Source organism: Enoplosus armatus, chromosome 16 (genome assembly GCF_043641665.1).
Source record: "Enoplosus armatus isolate fEnoArm2 chromosome 16, fEnoArm2.hap1, whole genome shotgun sequence".
Classification (NCBI taxonomy): Eukaryota; Metazoa; Chordata; class Actinopteri; order Centrarchiformes; family Enoplosidae; genus Enoplosus; species Enoplosus armatus.
The window spans coordinates 18,665,697-18,684,878 of record NC_092195.1 but is presented as its reverse complement, the minus strand read 5'-3'; the positions used below and the strand labels follow the sequence as shown (position 1 = coordinate 18,684,878).

The 19,182-nt window shown below is 43.2% G+C and overlaps 1 protein-coding gene across 1 annotated transcript in view; it reads left to right on the top strand.

Annotated features, from left to right (window-relative positions):
• pou2f2a (POU class 2 homeobox 2a) overlaps positions 1 to 18,960 on the top strand; it is a 53,558-nt gene extending 34,598 nt beyond the window's left edge. Inside the window, exons 2-16 of the mRNA XM_070921915.1 lie at positions 7,854 to 7,919; positions 8,160 to 8,188; positions 8,422 to 8,478; positions 9,967 to 10,095; positions 11,199 to 11,459; positions 11,614 to 11,728; positions 11,870 to 11,961; positions 13,040 to 13,309; positions 13,398 to 13,539; positions 13,919 to 14,067; positions 14,185 to 14,382; positions 14,526 to 14,574; positions 15,222 to 15,369; positions 16,362 to 16,435; positions 18,569 to 18,960. Of these exons, the coding sequence (XP_070778016.1) occupies positions 7,854 to 7,919; positions 8,160 to 8,188; positions 8,422 to 8,478; positions 9,967 to 10,095; positions 11,199 to 11,459; positions 11,614 to 11,728; positions 11,870 to 11,961; positions 13,040 to 13,309; positions 13,398 to 13,539; positions 13,919 to 14,067; positions 14,185 to 14,382; positions 14,526 to 14,574; positions 15,222 to 15,369; positions 16,362 to 16,435; positions 18,569 to 18,960 (2,171 nt within the window). The remainder of the gene's footprint in view (positions 1 to 7,853; positions 7,920 to 8,159; positions 8,189 to 8,421; positions 8,479 to 9,966; positions 10,096 to 11,198; positions 11,460 to 11,613; positions 11,729 to 11,869; positions 11,962 to 13,039; positions 13,310 to 13,397; positions 13,540 to 13,918; positions 14,068 to 14,184; positions 14,383 to 14,525; positions 14,575 to 15,221; positions 15,370 to 16,361; positions 16,436 to 18,568) is intronic.
• The last annotated feature ends 222 nt before the right edge of the window (positions 18,961 to 19,182 follow it).

Genomic DNA, 19,182 nt, shown 5'->3' with positions numbered 1-19,182 from the left:
GCGTCTACACACAATGTTACTCATTCACATTACAATGCAGCCTCCTCATAGATGCATGAAACGAGTCACTTGTGAAAAGTATCGACTCCTCAGCAAGAGTATTATCTTTCAGATCAGCGTTAGTAAAGCCTGCGTGGGCGTACTGACATTAAATCTTTGTGTGTGTTTTTTTTTCATACAGATCCTGGAGATATTAGGCCTTTTTTTAAAACAGGAAGTTGTTGATATTCCTGTAGAAAACACTGAATGAAACACATTCTTGACGACCCGTAGAAAGAAATATCCTTATTCATCGTAGTCTTTTAGCTATGGTCATTTAGAATTAATCTCAAATATGATTTCACTCTGGTTTTCTTATCAGACAACTATGATGTGAATAACAAAAAAAAACAGAATAATCCTTTAATACTGGTTTTAAAAGTGTAAATATCAGTGGAGACATTAGCATGCAGCACTTTGTTTGCCTCACGCCGAAGCCTCGGCTACAGGCAGGGAAACATGTTTATTTTTAATGATTAACACTCTCACAGGTACACACACAAACATGCGAGTAGCAGACATGCACACACATACACTTGTGCACACATTTGGACACACACGCGCACACACAGTGATCTTTCATTGCTGTTGCCTGGCAACGAGTCTGTGTGTCCTGTGCTAGCAGAGCGCTGTCCAGTGGTGCCATGACCGCTGCGGCTGACCACTACTGAAGGAGAGGGGGAGGAAGGTAGAGACAGAGAGAGGAAGAGGTGTAGAGGGGATCAAGGGATGAAGTGGAAAAAGTGAAATAACGGAGACACAGAGGGAGAGAGGACGAAGAATTAGAGTTTTAGTTATACAAACATTACTTTGAGACAGAAATAATCTATTTTTGAGGAAGCTTAATGACAGAAACACAGTTAATCTGGCATCATCAGACTGAAGCAGTGAAACAAGCAGACTCTGCAGGAAGCAACAAATAAGACTAAATTATAGGAGTAATGTGAAAAATAATTTAGTCTGCAGCTTTAACATACAATAGTTCAGATACATATTGCAAGAAGTACACACTGAATATTGCATAAAGAATATCTTTCCACAATTAGGCGGTAACAGGAAGTTGTTTTATCAACAAATATATGCAATGTTTTAGTTAAGCTCGGGGTTACTGAAAATATAAATTCTGCCCAACCTCAACACGCACAAATCCATAGTTTCTCTTGTCTTTCTCTTTTGTACAGAGCGAGTTATTTGCATTGTAAGGATTGATTATTCTCTCATTATGCTCTAACTGTAGTGTAAATGTCTAGGTGAGCTAGTTACCAGTCTGCTGACCCTTAAGTTTGCCAGAAGCTAACTCGCCCTCTTGCACAAAAAATGGTCCAACTAATGAGCATTATCTCCGCCTGTGTGTTTATCTGTTTCCAGAGCAGCTCAAAACCCAAATGTATGAAAGGGAATACAAGAAACTGTAGAGTTTGAGTATGTGACACGAGAGGAGAGAGAGAGAGAGACGGGATGTTAGAGATTAAATTTGACAGAGAGGGGGAGTTGGGAATGGAGGAAAACAGGTAGAGGGATTTAGATGAAAAGGGGGGGAAGGTTAGAGAGAAGTTCAAGTGAGATGGTCATATTATAGCTGAGGGAGAAGAGGAAGACAGGAAATGAGAGAGATCAGAATAAATCAAGAATGGACCAAGTGGAGGACAAAGAGCAGTGGGAGGTGAGGGACAAAGTGAAGGAGTAGGGATGCTAATAGGAAGTGTGAAGGTGCAGAACTGAACACAGATTCTCTTCTGTTGTCAACTAGCATGCTGGAGCTAACTGGCATCTTTCTTTACTGGCTACCTGTTAGCACCAACACTATCAGTTTTCACAGGAGTGTGAACTAGCCAAATATGCTCACCAATAATCCAAAATGACTTGGTTTACATTGGAGAGTGACGAGGGAATCTGCGTGCACCCCAGTAGTGTGCTTCTCTGCTGCAGGACTTATTAAACCAGGGTCGGCGGTGGGATGGATCTTTCTTCAGTAGGGGCGTGGGCAGTCACGAGCAGCAACTGTAGCTCCTCCAATTGGAAAACAAAATTCCCAGTTCTCTCTTCTTACAGAAATTAGGAACAATAGTCTTGTGTTCAGATTAAGGACGGTGCAATTTAAGAGGTTTTACTGTGTGAATATGTTCACGGGTCCAAGGGTCACGTCATGTTTTGTGTCAGCCTAAGCAAAACATTCTCATTATGTTTTCATCCCTTTTATAGTATAAAACATTGATATTTTGAGGAAAAACATGCTGCATAAATATCCAAATATCAAGTTGGGAACCCTGTTAATGTAACTATGGCTGTGTAAACCCACAGTGTAGAATATGAAATCAAATATACGCAGTAGGGTGACATAATTTGGAAGTATAATTTCTCTGTTTAAGGATTCAATGAGGAGAGCGTAGTTACTTAGTACAGTCCGGTACAGTCTACCGTATATATGCAGCAGCTTCTCTGCTCATCTAAAGCAGAATACAGTCTCATTAAATGCAGCCAAATGTATAGCGACACGCGGCTCTGTTGTTTGGGTTTTGTTTGTTTTCAGCTGGTGTGATGGTCATTAAAATGAGACAACACGCTTTTCTCAGATGTATTGTAGGTAATCAAGTGTTGAACTTTAACCAGCAGAAAAAGAGACGTGGTCATGCATAACCAGCATTGCTGATTGTAAAGGACAGTTCAGTTTTAAAAGTTTAGCTTTTGTCTGTTAATATAGGCAACAAAAGGAAAAACAAGTTAATGCAAATGTGAAACTTTTAAAAGACCTCATTCTTGTGTCAGTTGGGTCCAAAGTCTTTTTATTTCAGCTCTGACTTTGTAACAATAAAGTTGGAATAACTTTTTTTATGGCATTCAGAGGTCAAAACACTAAAGACCGACCTGCTTTTAAAGATATCTGATAGCTCTTTTTTTTATTTGAACATTGACGTGTCTCAACTTTCTCAAAACTCCACTACATGTAGTTTCTGGGCAAACAAGTGTTGCTGAAGTTTTATAGTAATTAATATCATAATGATCGTGGAACTGAGAGCTTTTTGGCTTCATGAAAGATGTTAAGATAAATATGTAACGTTCAACATCTTCAAACTATTCCTGTCTTTGCCGTTCCTCTTTAGCTTCTCAAATGTGAGGATTTGCTGCTTTTCTTTGTCACATGACAGTGAATTGAATGAGGTTATAGACTATTAAACGATTGAAAATGAGAAAATCATCTGCAGTTTAATCGATAATATAAATAATCATTAGTTTTAACATGATCCAGTTCATTAGAAAATAAGGTTATAATTGTAGTAACTGATAAAAGTTAAAAAAAACTTCTCTTTTAGGGTGTAACTGAGTAAGATCAGTTTTTTTTATTAAATGATGAATAATTCACTGCAGCTTTACACTTTTGTTTCTCTTCTCTGTTTTGGAGCTGAATGTCTTCTCATCACAGCAGTTGCAGATTTGCTCGTTGATGCATGTGTGTTTGGTCGTGAATGTGACAAGAGACAGGTGGGAAAGGCAGGCAGCTTGTTTGTGCGCGTGTGTGTGTGTTTGTGTGTCACTGCGAGGCACGAGGTGGCCGAGACCATGTGCCTGACCTCTGACATGCACACGCCAAACAGCGCGGGCAACCCCCCCCCCCCCTCAAACATACACACAGAAACCCACGCGCCGTCTGTCACCGGCCCCTGACAGGCGTGACCGAGGCGGGTTGGGTGGGCAAAGAGGAGGACAGGGGGGGGGCGAGTTTAGGACCCCTCCAGCCATCCTATCCCCCCCCTCTCTTTCACTCATTCCCCCTTTTCTAATTCCCTGACAGTGACCCTGCACCCCCCTCTTTTCCCCCTGTAACACACACACACAGAGGCAGGCTGGCCGTGTCAACCCCAGAAGACAGATACATCATCTGCCCAGTGGCCTCTCTCTCCCTCCCTCTCTCTCTCTCTCTCCCTCCCTCCCTCTCTCTATGCTATTAGCACTGATAGGATGAGTAAGGACTGGGGGGGGGGGGTGGAGGGAGATCCGAGCGGCTGCTGTCAAACTGCCCCGGGGTGGAGGAGTGTGTTGGGACGGTGGTCACTGTAAATTTTACACTGAAAAATATTGAAAATGTCCAAATCAAAGAAGCTTCAGTGATGTTTTCTGTGACCCTCAGCAGATGGTCGAAGGTTCGTTTGTACATGCGGAGATGTGTGTCAGGAAAAATCAGAGAAATATAAAACATGTATACCGGACATCTGTGACATTTGGGGGTTTGATTTGTCGGCATATATGAGATGGTTGGGATGGATGGGGGGTGGGGGTTGAAAGGCCCCATGGCCAGAGGGGTTAGGGGCAGTTGAGGCGTTATGGGGAGGGAGAGATGGAGGGGGGAGTCGGATGATAAAATGATTTTATGGGGTCCCTCCCTTCATATGCTGAGAGGATGAAGGAGCCAGGAATAATAAATGTGTGTGTGTGTGTGTGTGTGTGTGTGTGTGTGTTTGAAGTGGAGTGTATTACATTTAACCCAATGTTTGAATGAAATGGATCCAGCATTTTAGTAAATTGTATTTTTAAATGAAAGGTTTGTTTGTGTGGTAGTGGTACTTGTATTGATGACAGTAGTAACACTAACAGGCGTAGTACTACGAGTTGCAGTAGTATCTGCCTTATATCAGTACTTGTAATGGAAGCTGCTACAGTAGTAAGAGTGGCACAGCAGTACTGGTGACAGTATTTTTATTCATCTTTTGAGATGAATCACTTTCTTCAGCTGAATGTTGCAAACACTCATTTGTACGTTCAGTAGAACTACACATACAGTACGCCTGACTAACAACAGTGAGGTGAGTGTGTAAAATTAACAGCTTAGTTAATTCAATATGGAGGAAAATGTATATATTTGTAAATCGTCGGCTTGGATTTTAGTGTTTTTGTGGAGATTTCAATGTCAGCAATCAGTGACCTGATGAAGAAGGTCACAGAAGTAAATTGTGTTTGTAACCGAGGAGGATCTGAATGTCAGTGTAACTTAAAATGTGTATTTAAAAGGTTTCTACATCTTTAGGGCACCAGAATTTTGTGTTTAAGATTCCAGTTTTAGTTTTGAGATCATGTTTCAGGCTCTTCATTTATTTATTATTGTACCTGTGACTGAACACTTTTGCTCCTTCAAAACTATTTATTTCTGAACACAAAAGATTGTTTTTTCACTGAAAGGATTCAGGTGACTTATTACTGTGTACGCTGTTTGATACAGCACACACACACAAACACACACACACACACACACAGTTCTGGCCCAGCATTTCCAGGACGGTGCTGCCACCATCTGGTTGTGTTGTGTAACTCCAACCCTCCACTAACCGAGGGCTCACTCAGTCCTTGAACAAAATGTATTTTCCTTTTCATTACAACAATGAGACCTACAAACATTTACCTCCTTTGATGGAAGACAAAGATTTTGACAGATTACACAAAACAAATTTATGAATGCAAGATGCCATCAGCTACTTTGCACTCAAGCTCATTTTGGTGGGAAGATGTAGGCTGAGGTCGACATTAATGTGCATTATTACTGAGAAGTGTGCGATACAGTTTGTATCTCTGTTCGGTATCCAACGGCAAAACACTACATATTTTTTATCTTCTTTCTCTCATCTTTTTTCTTTCATTTTTCTGTTTTGCCTCAGATTCAACGTCTCCTCAGAGCAGCCGTTCACCGCTCCGTCTCTTTCTTTTTCCCTCTCTTTCTCTTTGTCTCTCTTTCTCCTACTCCTGTATTCCCCCTCCTACCTTCCTTCTTTTCCACCTCCTCTCATCACACCTTGAACTTGTCTGTGACCCTGATGATAAGATTACCACACACGCAAACACACACCATGCACACACACACACCAGGCTTATATATAATTTCCAGTAAGCCCTTTTCTCGTTTTGTTTTCAAGTATTCATTCTTTCCTTGTCTCACATTTCCCATATTATATCGTGTGTGTGTGTGTGTGTGTGTGTGTGTGTGTGTGTGTGTGTGTGTTTGTCTTCCATAGGGTATAAAGGAGGGTAGCTGTAGTTATAATTACAGCAAGGAAGAAGAGGAGCTGAGGATGTTGGCTGTGGTTTTATCAGGCGTACTTATATTATTTTATTACTTGAACCTCATGCAGACGGAACATGTGCACTAAATCACTCATAGCTCAAATTGTAATCTCCTCCCTGCCACGTTTTTAGCGAGATGTCTCTTGTCTTGTTGAGCTGGTGTCATAGATGAGCTCTTGCAAAAAGTCCTGAGTCAAAGAGAGAAAATGAGTTATAAAAGCTGAAGAACAGACAGAAGTTAACAGTGTAGCGCAGGGGGTGAAGGGGTGTTTTATCCAAGATGGCGGCGGCGGTGGTGCTGAGTAATGTCTGGTGCTCAGGTAAGCAGTTCCTCTGGCGTCGTTCTTCCTGGACCAATTATTTCTGCAATCCCAGAAGTCGCCACAAACAGAAGAGGGGTAGTTAGTATATCTGTCATGAAAAGCTGATATTAATCCCAGTTCCGCATCCGGAGTCAATAGAGTTTACATTTAAAGAGCTAAATTAGGGTATGATATCATCAATTTTCTCGCTGAAATAAGTTTTTGCTCAGCAGGGTTTTCTCCAGGTTGTTTTTGCAGGTCGTATTTAATGAAAACAGGATGAAATTATCAGCAGGAGTAATTCTTAAAAGTCTCACATCATCCCTGCAGAGTAAAAAACTGAACTGTATCTTCCAAACCAAAAGTTTTGAGGAACAAAGAAGAACATCTTTCCTGATTTTATCCCGCCAAGCTTTCATAGGCTTTCATCAGGAGTAACAAGGTTATCACAGGACAACAGCAACATCATTCCACTTCCACTTTTCAGGACTTTTATTTCTAATACCAAAACTTGCTCCCTCTTCTTCTGAATTCAAACGCTTCCTAACAGCATTGATGTCGGCTGAACTTTGACCTGCAAGAGGAAAAAGTACAAGTACTGTAGGACTGACCTGCTGTTCAGAAAGCAGTGATCGTGTGTACCCCTGTTTGTATATCTGAAAGGTTGAAAGAGAACAAGCAGCAGAGCAGGATGGTAATGAGTGCAAGGACAGGGATGGAGTGTGAACACAAAAACGTCTTTCAGACATGTAGTTTGATGTAAGAGCTCTGCTGGAAATATATTGATTTCATCAATTTACCTTTCACACAGTAAGATGGTAAAACTCACATTTCAGTAGATTCTCATTGAAAAAATAAAACTTGTTATATAGTCGCAGTTTAGACTCTGGACTGCAGCTTTTGGGGTATTTGTTTGTTGTTGTCCAAATTGAATGGAATATGGAATTATTAAATGTATTACTGCACAACCATAGGCAGACCACAAACACATGTTGTCATTATCAGAATGCTTGGAATTATATCCAAGCAAATATTGACGTTAGCAAATAATCAACTAAATTAAAAACACACACTCATCATTTTTCAGTCAGTAACAGTAATTAACATTTTTGTGATAAAATGATGCAGCATTGTTTTATTTTATAACAAACAGAAACAAGACGTCTGTCTGTCTGTCTCACCTCCTGATATAGAGTGTGTGTGTGTGTGTGTGTGTGTGTGTGTGTGTGTGTGTGTGTGTGTGTGTCCCAGCCTGCCTAAAGTCGTCTGCTTGTGATATACAGTTTGGTGGTGAAATGTTTTAAGGGCACCTGGACGGTAGTTGCTGAGAATGTGTTTTTCCCCGCCAGCGAGGAGTTTGAACCAACAACCCTCTGCTTTTCTAACCATGTAGCTTTGTCTTATGTACCCCTGTGTACGTGTGTTTTCCTTTCTAATGTGTGTGTGTGTGTGTTTTTCTTGCAGATATCAGGATGTCTAAAGCAGCAGAGGAGGAGAAGCCTGGGGCGGACTATCCAGGGGACAGTTCAGGTACATAAACACACACATATACACATTTTATGATATGAATAACAATTACATTTTGTTCAATCATCATATGTTATTTATGTGAAAAAAATGTTAACAGACAAAGTGAATTCATCTGTCTGAGAGCAGTTTGTTCTCATGTTTTGAGTGACCGTTACATCCTTTAAATCATCGGAAATATGCAGTTTACACTGAACACACACTCACACACACTGTCTAATAAGCGTTCCCTCTGTGTTTCAGACTCTGACAGAAACAGCCCTGATGACCAGGTTGGTTTTTTACTTTTATTCTTAACACTAGTAACACTAAGCGTTTGATTGCATTTAGTTCAGCGACAGTCGTTAAAAGCGTCAGTTCTGTCTGTCTGATGTTTGAATAACTGATTACAGTATCAGCCCATTCACACCCCCCACCCCGCTCTACAATCCACTGCCACTGAGGACACTGATGTTGTGAATGTGTGTGATTTTATTTTTAATACTTTTTTTATGTTTCGCTGCAGGTCCAGCCAATGAAAACCAGCCCCTTCAGCCTCTCTCCCACACCGGCTGGCATCAGGGTGAGCCAGTTCAGACATGCAGTGTGTGTGTGTGTGTGTGTGTGTGTGTGTGTGTGTGTTGTTTGGGTCAATCCCATTTCATAACATCTCATAAATTTTGGCTGTCAACAGCTTCAGTATCAAAAACCTGTAAAGCCAAACATTTAAGTGAATGCTGAGTAATTATTTTTAAATCCATTCACCATTTTAAAAAACACTTTTCCTGTTCTGACTTCTGTATGTAGTCAACTTAAGATATTTGCTCATAATTTTATGTATTTCAAATATTGCCCGATAAATTTTATGTAGATGTTGTTTTTTGGTGTCAGATATGGATTTCAGAATAAAACCGCTCATGTTACATGGGAGTGTGTGTGTGTGTGTGTGTGGGGGGGGTTTAATGGCTTCAGTTCCCAGAATGAGACTCTTGTAGGCTCCACTGAATATGCGAGTCATGCTTCATCATCTTCGTCCGGACTCACCTGACTGAGAAACAAAGTGAAAAGGCAGAAATAAAAAAAAAAGGATGTGAATGAGGTGATGGTGAGTGATAGACGTAAAGATGCAGCACGGTGCAGCGGTGATGGATGGGTAATGACAGGGCTGTGAGCAGGTAACGACAGCTAGAGGTCAGAGGTCAGCAGCTCTGGAATGTTTCTGACACCGTGAAAACGAGGACGATTGACTCATCCTTCTGCACAGATGGCCGGTAAACACTTCATCCTGTGAATCAGGGAGAAGCAGCAGCAAAGGGAGGCTCGAGTTCAAGTCAAAGTCAAACGAATGAGTGCTCAAGAGGTATCTCTGACTTTTTTTAGGTTTGGTTTGTCTTCTTGTCTTTCTACATTCTGAGAAACCTGTTCCCTGGCTCCATGAACGTCTGTGAGAGTGGGTCCCAAACTGGTTTATCACTTCAGCAGTCATAATTATACAGCTGGTGAAATCTGTTGGATATTTGTTAAATATGCATCAGTCTCTGTGTGTTTCAAGACATGAGTCTGCATTGCAGTTAGTGAAGGCAGAAATATCCTGGAAATTAAGTCTAGCGTGGTGTGTTTGCAGGCGCAAAATGGCTACAAAAATGATGTGTTACACTGTCTTTGATGTGCGCACAAGTTGATTGATGTTTCCTCACAGTTACGTGAAATGCAGCCATTTACGTTCGCTGCCTCTCGCTACAAGACATTCATACAAGTACTTGTGTTTTTCACAAGTGCTTCTGGTCTACCTCATCATCACATTTATAAGAAGAATCATTTTGGGGACACACTTGCAGGATTTTCAAGAGGATTTGTACACAAAGTATTTCATGGTTAACCCCGTGATTTTCTGTAATCAAACACATTTTCTTGCAGCATCGGAAGTTCGGCAACAATTGTGTGTGTGTGTGTGTGTGTGTGTGTGTAAATGTGATGCAGCATGTTGCTCAAAAAACCTTCCTTGGATTAATGCAGTTTTTTAAAAAAAGATACTCGCTGACAGAAAGTTTGTCTTTGTGATCTACTTCAGGGAAAGAGCGAGGAGAGCTCTGAGATGACCCATAGCACCGTTGCTCCTCCTGCACCTCCCTCCCAACAACAGCAACAGACCCAACACCACCACACACAGCTGATGCTGGCTGGCAGTCAGCTAGCAGGGGTGAGACAACACACACACACACACACACACGGTAGATTGTTTTTGGTAATAATTAAAAATGTTGATATGTTTTTGTGGACATGGCAGCTGACATCCAGAGTCTAGTGGATTCAAAGCAGGACAGTTCCTCTATGTTTCGTTTTTTCTGTGTCAGTGAGGATTTTCTGGACTTCATATGAAAACTGCTTTGGAAATATAGCAGGAGGCACTTTCTTTCATCTGATCTGAAGTTAAAAAAAAGTTTCTGTTCACTCTACTCAATTGCAGGTGAAGCACTGCGTTTAAACTAAAGTTGCATGTAGCCTCATTGTTTATTTGACAGACAGATTTGATGACCTGTCAAAACAGTCTCGCTTGACATTTTGGCTCAGCACGGTGGACTCGGCTCATGTCACCGCTCTAGCATTTAAAAAATGATGAACCGCTGGCTCCAAGAGGTCCACATCCGTGTCTGAAAACTTGCATTTCTGGTCATTTCAGTTAGTTCTCGCCTGGTAAAATGAACCCAACTTTAGAGTTAAATGCTCCATGAATTAAATAAGCAGCTACAAATGTGCTTTCATGTGAACGTGCCTTTATTTAGTTTATAATGTTAAGGTCAGAGTAACGTTGGGACAACTGTCATGCACTGGCGCACAGGAAAATATTCAGTATAAGTACATAACTGCCCTGAAGGACAAGAGAACACTTGCACGACATGCAGGATAATCGGGTTACAGTATTTGCAGTAGATTGAAATACCTGAGCTAACTGTTAAGTTAAGTGGATGGCTTTTCTTGCTTGTCTTGCTCTGGCATGCTTTTACTGTCCGCTAACAGATTCACCTACACCTGGGTTCCTGGAATGCTTAGCTGACTCTGCTCTTTGTTCTCTCTCCTGACTTGTCTTCACTTTTCTCTTCGTTTTATTCCTCCTTTACGTGATCATTCTCTTTATTCTGTCATACTTCAACTTGTCCTTCACCTCTCCTTTCATCCCCTTCTACTCCTTTCTGCATGTTCATCTCATTTGCCATCGCTGTCTGAATTTCTCTCTCTCCTCGTTGCCATCTCTCCATTCTTCCTCCTCCTCCTCCTCCTCCTCCTCTTGCTGCTCTCCCCCAGCTTGCCGCTCTCCTCCCGGCTCAGCAGCAGCTCCTTCTCCAACAGGCTCAGGCTCAGCTCCTGGCGGCCGCCGTTCAGCAGTCCAACGCCGCCCACGCCGCTCACGCTGCCCACGCCGCCGCGCAGCAACAAGCCAACCAGCAGCAGCAGCAGCAGAACCAATCACAATCCCAGCAGCAGCAGCAACAGCCAACCAAACAGGAGCAAACTGTCCAAGCCCCGCAGCTGGCCCTGTCGCAGCCAATCCAACTCACAGCCCAGGTACGAACAGCCGGTGCTGTAATGAACAGTATGCACCTTTTGGGTTTACATGAAGTAATGATGTTATTTCTGAGTTGCACTAAAATCTTTGGCCACCACGTTATCTTTAGAGCTAGTTTATTTGTGCAGTATATTGAAACATGTTTTGTTGCAGGACATCCAGCAGCTGTTGCAGCTCCAGCAGCTGGTTTTGATGCCGGGTCATCATCTCCAGTCTCCTGCCCAGTTCCTCCTGTCTCAGCCAGCACAGGCACAGCAGCCGCAGCAGGGTGAGGTCAACTGAGGAAACAGAACAGAACCACAGAACATTTCAGCATTGTTTGTCCCATGCCCAATTGCTTTACTGGTTAATTATTTTATTAATTTGATTGATTGTTTGGTTTGTTAATTGATTGCTCTTCCTTTCACAGGTTTGCTCTCGACACCAAATCTGATCCAGCTACCTCAGCAAAGCCCAGGGGGACTACTGACAACCCCACCTCGCCTGGGACTCCAAGCACAGGTAGAAAATCTCTTTGTGTGAGTCTGAGAGAGAGAGAGAGAGAGACCATGGGAAACTACAGAGCTTAATTACATGACAAGTGGGACTTGTCTCTCTTTCATGTAATTCAAATAGATGTTGAATCTCTGCACCACAGTGTGTCTGTCACACTGACATTCACCACCGTCAACCATCATCTGCTGCAAAGCATCTGCTGAATGCAAAACACACTCGAATGTCCTTGAAGTCGTGCTCTCCTTAAGCAAACGCGTGTATCAAAGCAGCACAAGTAATTTTATATTTTAAACAAATTGCTGATCTCTGCCGCTACAATCTGTTTGCCCATTTTCCAAAGGAAAAAGGTCGAGGCGGCTGCTTAATACAAAATATATTCCGTAACAGGTTCTTTTCACAATAGATCTTGATTATATTTTCACACGCAAGTCAGACAGCTCACCTTGTGTCACCAGCCTTTATCTTCTGTAACATAATACATGAATGCATCCTCACACATCCAAGGGCTGTTATAGATCTTTTCATTAAACCATGATGAAGTCATGTCAAACCCAACGGCAGGTGTTCCCTGCTTGTTTGTGTGTTTTATGCACAGAGACGGTGAATGAAAACTAGGCGTGTAGCAGCAGATATTATTCATGACGTTTATTAGTTGACACTCCCAAAGCTCGCGGGGTCAAATTCCTGCTTTGACGTGCTGTGTTTGTCTTCTTTTGTCAGCTGACCTGGTGGCAGGTTAAACTCTATTTCCAAACCTTAAATTCATAGTATTTTTCTCCTGTTTAGAATAAAAGATGGGCATGTTTTTTTTGTGCATGATGTCTGTCAAATCTGTATCATTTGTCAAAGGCATGTTTCCCGGCCGATTGCCTCGTATGTATTCACTAACCAGGTTATTTAAATTCCTGGAAAGTGAAAATGCAGATTTTTTTCAGAGAATGTATTTCTCTGCCTTGACAGTTCTGTATAATTTAGCAGTAGACCATAGTATTAACACTTGCAGGGTTTAGGAGTCATTGCATTTATTGGGCCTCACACTTAACCTCTGCACGCATGTATCTTTTGTTTATTTACTTCCTGACAGAGGGAGAAAAGCGGCGATGTTGTGGTCGGTGGAAGTAGCGGCGGCGGCTCTATTGTTGCCACCGGCAGTAGCAGTATTGGTGTTGTGACGTCTGTAGGAGTCACATCTGCGTCCAGCAGTGCCATGGCTTCCTCCTTGGCGTCTGGCTTGACTCCTGGAGGTCACGGGGGTCACGGGGGTCACATGGGTGAAGAGCCCAGCGACCTCGAGGAACTGGAGCAGTTTGCCCGTACCTTCAAACAGCGACGCATCAAGCTGGGATTCACCCAGGTAAAAGACAGAGATGAGAGGAAGGTGGACAATGCTGTGTGTGAGAGTCTCAGTTTCTTTTCTGACACTGTTGAACTGTCTCTATCAGGGCGACGTCGGCGTGGCTATGGGCAAACTGTATGGCAACGACTTCAGCCAGACCACCATCTCCCGGTTTGAAGCACTCAACCTGAGCTTTAAGAACATGTGCAAGCTGAAACCGCTGCTGGAGAAGTGGCTGGGTGACGCAGGTAAACATCCAAAACATATCAGAGCAGGCGTCCAAACCTGGTTGACAGCCGACACTGGTCGGCTTTGAAGAGACTTCATGGACAGATGAACGTTATTTTTGATGGAAATGTTGTTAAGTGAAAACTCTCGATGTATTAAAATGTACAGTTATTAAATGTTTTTGAATATGGTATTTTAATGTATCCATACAGACATTTATGTAGCATCGTATCTATTTAAATGCCATAGTACTGTAAGACTAAAGTTATCTTAAGTTGTCGACACCATATTAGTAGTTACAAAAAACTGTGACAACTCTATAAACGAACCATTCTGCTTTTTTCTGTCTGTTGGCCTTCATGTCTTTGTTGCTTTTTTTTCTCTCTCTCTCTCTGACAGAAACCATGGCAGTAGACAGCATGCTGCCCAGCCCGTCCTCTCTCTCCTCCCCCATGTTGGGCATCGAGGGTCTTCCCGGCCGACGCAGGAAGAAACGCACCAGCATCGAGACCAACGTGCGAGTGGCTTTAGAGCGCAACTTCCACGCGGTAAGACGCGGACTTATTTACCAAGTATATAGGAAACTGTGTAAAAGCATGAAAGCCCACGTTGTTTTCAGCATCTACTCGTCTATTTACTCATCAGTCGGATGTTTTCCTCCTCAGAACCAGAAGCCTACCTCGGAGGAGATCCTGCTCATGGCGGAGCAGCTCAACATGGAGAAGGAGGTGATTCGTGTTTGGTTCTGTAACCGCAGGCAGAAAGAGAAACGCATCAACCCCTCCAGCAGCACCACCCCTCCCCTGCCTAGCCAGACCTCGCCTGTTGTGACGCACAAAGCCTCCTGCTACAGCCCACACATGGTACAGTCCACCATGAATCCACTAACCTTTACTTCTCTCTCTCTGCCACTTTTTTCTGTGTAATTTCAGAAGTTGGCCTGATATTTGTTTCACAGATGGATGAAAATATCTCCTGATTTCTCTTCCCCTCTTTCCCTCTCCAGATATCGAGTCAGGGCCTGTCCCAGGTTACCACCAGCCTCAGCACAACAGGTGAGCTGTAATTACTGTTTGTGCCCGTGTAGAGTCTCATCAATAAATAATTAAATGTGTTGAGTGTTTCTCAATTGCGTTTTTGGAACCCGAAGGTCGGTCACAGGAAGATTAAACTCGTCCTGACATTATTTGGAAGAAGTTGATATTTCTGTATTGTCGGAGTCTTTCGCTGGTTTGATGAAACACTGAAGAATCATCACTTTAAAAAAAAAAAGATTTCTGTGAGAGAAAGATTGAAATAGAAAACAATGATGTTTTGTTGACAACAACATGGAAGCACGGGTCGCATCTTGAGCTGTTTACCTCCATGAGTCATAACTCGTCCTCGTGATTTATGGCCCTCGGCTGCAGTGTGAGCTATCCCAGGCTTCACAGATATGACAGATGGCCTGACAGGTAACAAACACAGCTGGAAATTTATTGGCCCGTCGAGCCGAGGCTAATACTTTCCAGTCGCAAACTTCTCCCTCCAGTCTGTAGTTGAGTGGAGTTGAAGAAGACGCTCAAGAAGCTCAGGATCCTGACTGTTGATGAAGAACTGTGTCACCAAAGTGTTTATTTAGTAATAACGCTGTAACTCAGCCGCACAGTGACAACAAACCCACTACATGGCATCGATATCCCTCTTCTTCTCTTCCCATCAGCCGCCAGTTCGTCACCTTCAGCATCCTGCCCCATGACCCCCGTCAGCTCGGCTGCAGTAGGCTCCACCTCTTCTGCTGTGACTCCGCCCCCTCATAGCACAGCCAGCCCCGCCCCTCCCAGCCTCGGGGCCCACGGGCTCAACGCTGGGTGAGTGTTTATGTCGTGGTAAATTTAAAAAAAAAAAAAGAAAGACATGATCGTCTCATCTTCAGACAGTGCAGTTTTCATCCAACATGATACAACTAGAGATTCAACATTTCAAACTACAGTCGTAAAACAATATATAATATAAAACACTTGTGCTTCAAAGTATTTACTTGAAGGACTGGAGTAACAAGTGAGTGAAGGTAGAAACAAGTTGTGGATCGTCAGAAAATCTGCCCACAACAATTTTAATAATCTTTTAAGTCATAAAAGAAAAAGCAAAACAACAAAACACTTTGTCGTTCCAGCGTCTCAAATGTGAGAATTTTCTGATTTTCTTTGTTTTGTATCATTGTAAATTAAATATATTTAGTTTTTGAACTGTTGGTCCGATAAAGCCTGAAATTTTAATACATCACCTCATGTTAACAAAGCAATGAATCAACTATGTAATTAATCTAAAAAATATATATAAGATAGCCACAGATAAAAGAATTTTCTTACAAATTGAAAAAGCAACTCTTCTGTACGAACGCATAGATATGAAACAAACTTCAATACTTTCACAGGTTTGTTATTTCATTTAGTTACGTTTATAGAGAATCTACAGTGTTTGAGTTGTTTTTAAATGAGTGAAACCTTCAACACTCCTCCACCTGTAACGAAAAAAAACATGTTTAACTTGACATCACATACGTAGCTGCATGTTGCAGAAACATCTTCGGTATTCAGCTGTTGAAGGCATGTCAGACTGCTGCCACACCAGTTTGACTGCAGGTCTGCATGTTCTCACACATGGAGACATGGGATCACGTGAGGCACAAGAAGCTGCTGTTGCTTCAATCACACCATCAAACACAAGGGACAGATAAGTACGTTGGGTTTATATCATTTAACCTGCCAACATGTGTGTTTCTCTACATGTGTGAATGTTCATGTGTGTGTGTGTGTGTGTGTGTGTGTGTGTGTTAATTTGCGATCCATCCACCTTTCAGGAACACAATGATGGGAGTAAGCACAGGGATGAACCAGGCCCTCATTGGCAGCAATCCCCTGGCTACCATGCAAGGTGTGTGTGCATGAGTGCATGTGTGTGTGTTGGTGCATGCAGGCTGACCCCTCCAGCCCCGCGGGTCTTCACGAGTCTCCATTTCTAAAAACCGCTTCCCATTTCACCCTTCATCCATTCTGTCCAAAATGAATTTCCTTGCAGCCACACTCCTCCTCCCCCTCCTCCTCCTCCTCAGCACAAACTTTGTGAATCGCTCAGTATGGTGAAAGATTCAATTTCATTCTCATACAATAGCCTGCTATTATCACAAAGTGACAAGAGCCCCTTATGGCAAAGCTTAGGAGGCCAAGTCAGCTTACAGTAAACAGTTGAACAGGCACAATCCCCTCCCTCTCAATATCAACGCCTGTTGGCTAAATAACTAGTTTCCACTCAAAATTCCCCTTTTTGAAAGAGATGATCTGCTGCAAAAATCAATTAAGCATCACAAATAAGGTTCATTGAGCTCAGCTTTGAATCCGTCATGTGGTCCATCTCCCTGTAGCGCCGACTCAGACCTTCCCCCCTTTTTCTCTCCCGCTCTGTGCGGCGTCATTCAGAGCCGGCCTCCTCCGGGCCATGTGTTGATGAGAAGGATACAGCCTGTTATGGAAACTGCAGCTCTGGCACTGCCGGCGCTGATAGAGTTATAGGCTGAAGGAGAGAAGAAAGAGGAGCCTCAGTGAAAAGAGGCTGAAATGAAGTGTTGACGTGAAAGGATTTCTGGTTTGAATCCCTCTGGGGCCACACACGCTATGAATGTTTGCACTTGTGGTGCTGTAATGGACAAAAGTGTTGACTATTACGCTGGAATTCAAAAGTCGGCAGGTGTCAGTCTCTGTTACAGCCGAGTTCTGACTGATAGATGGGTTATTCTGACATGTTTGCTGCAGTCGTTTTAAAGAAAAGTACGAGATGCTCGTCAGTGTCGGGATGTTTATTGTCACTGCACAGCCTTGAAAAATGTCTCGTAATATCTGAACTAAACCTCTTTGGGTCACTAATTGTTTTTCTATGTTGCAGTGTGCCCCCTACTGTTGATTTAAATTGATTTATTTTAATCCTTTTTGTGGCAGATGTTTGGCTGAGAGGATGAGACAGACATTGTTCATTTTCACACTTTCACAAGCATCCGTTTCAATCTGTTGCATCATCACATAGCAGAGTGTGTAGGTTTCTGTGCATGTGTAGATAAAAAAAAAAAACATCTCCATCTTCATCCTTTGCTGATTATCATTTGTCTTCTCGCATTAGAGGGTCCACATGTTCATGTCTTGGAGGATCGGTTCACCCAAATTCCAAAAGAAGATATATTTTCTTACTGACCTGTAGTGAAGTGTCCATCCATGTAGATGTTTTTATCTGCAGGTTTTGAGATTTCTGCCTCCACCCTAATACAAAGACATGAATGGACTTTTATCTGTTTTCATTCACATTTCAACATTCAAAAATTCAGTAACAGTGTGTCTTTCCATTAGATTAGTCTTCCCGTATATGAACCGTTTTGAAAATAACTACTTTGCACCACCAGTATAATAGTTTTGTTGTGAACCGACCTTTCAGTCATTGACACGAGCCTATCAAGTCCCAGTTTGTACGTTTATAGTTTAGTAAAATCCACTCGCTCTGCAGTCTTTCCTCGCCATCTGTATCTCCGCCATCCAGGTTTGAAATGTTTCCTGTTACTGATGTGTTCACTGACTCCTTACTTCCTGTCTTTTTCTGTCTTCTACATCTTTCTCTCTTCTCCTCCGCTCTGCTTGCTTTTCCTCAAATGTTCTCCTCTTCGTCCTCTGCCTCCGTTAATCCCCCTCTCATCCTTCTCTTCACCTCTTCTTCTGTCCTTTCTCCATTTTCTTTGTGTCCTATCTCCGTCCTCCATTTCCTCTTCACTGCCACCACATCTACGTTTGTCCTGCTCTTCATTTTTCCCCTCTCTTCATCATTACTTCTTTGTCTATTTTTATCCCTCTCTCGAGTTTCTCCTCTTCCCACATTTATCTTTGCCTCGTCCTCTTCCTCTTTTCTTCTCAACCTTTGTCTTATCTCTCTTTACGTCTCCCTCCTTTCCCCTCCCCCCTTGTCTTCCTGTCCTTCCTCCATCACTGTCCACACTCTGCCCCTCGTCTTCCTCTCTTCCATCCCTACCAGCACTGGCAGCCAGCAGCGGTCAACTGCCCATGTCCAGCCTCGAGGGGGGAGTGGGTCACATGCTTCTGGGTGGACCTGGGGGTCCCGCTGTCCCCGCTTCCCTCCGCTCCTCCCTCTTCCTCAACCGCCCCACCCTCCTCCCCATGGTGACCGGCTCCATGGCGACAGCCTCCACGCCTGCCATAGGACTGGTCAGTGGCGTCTGCGGCAGCAGTGGTGGGGTGTGTGGCCCGAGACCCCCCTTCTCCCAATCTCCGTCCCATGGCGCCAGCGACCTCATGAGCCCAACCTCATGCCCCGAGGAGTCCGCATCTCCTTGTTCAAGTCCCGCCTCTTTCTGTTCCTTCAGCGAAGCCTCGCCGCCGCCCCTGGGAGGGGCCATGGCCGAGTGATCCCTGACTGACAGCCAAAGTATCCTATCAGAGGAGGAGGACGAGGAGGAGGAAGAGGAGGAAGCAGAGCGTTAAAGGAGCTTTAAAAATCTGAATTTACAACCTCGCCTTTCAACCAAAGCCATCTCTCTGTCTGATCCATCTCTGATTTCGTCTCTCTCTTTCTCTGTCTCCCCGCTGAAGTCTTCTGAAGCCAAAAATATACACAGACGGATGGGGGGA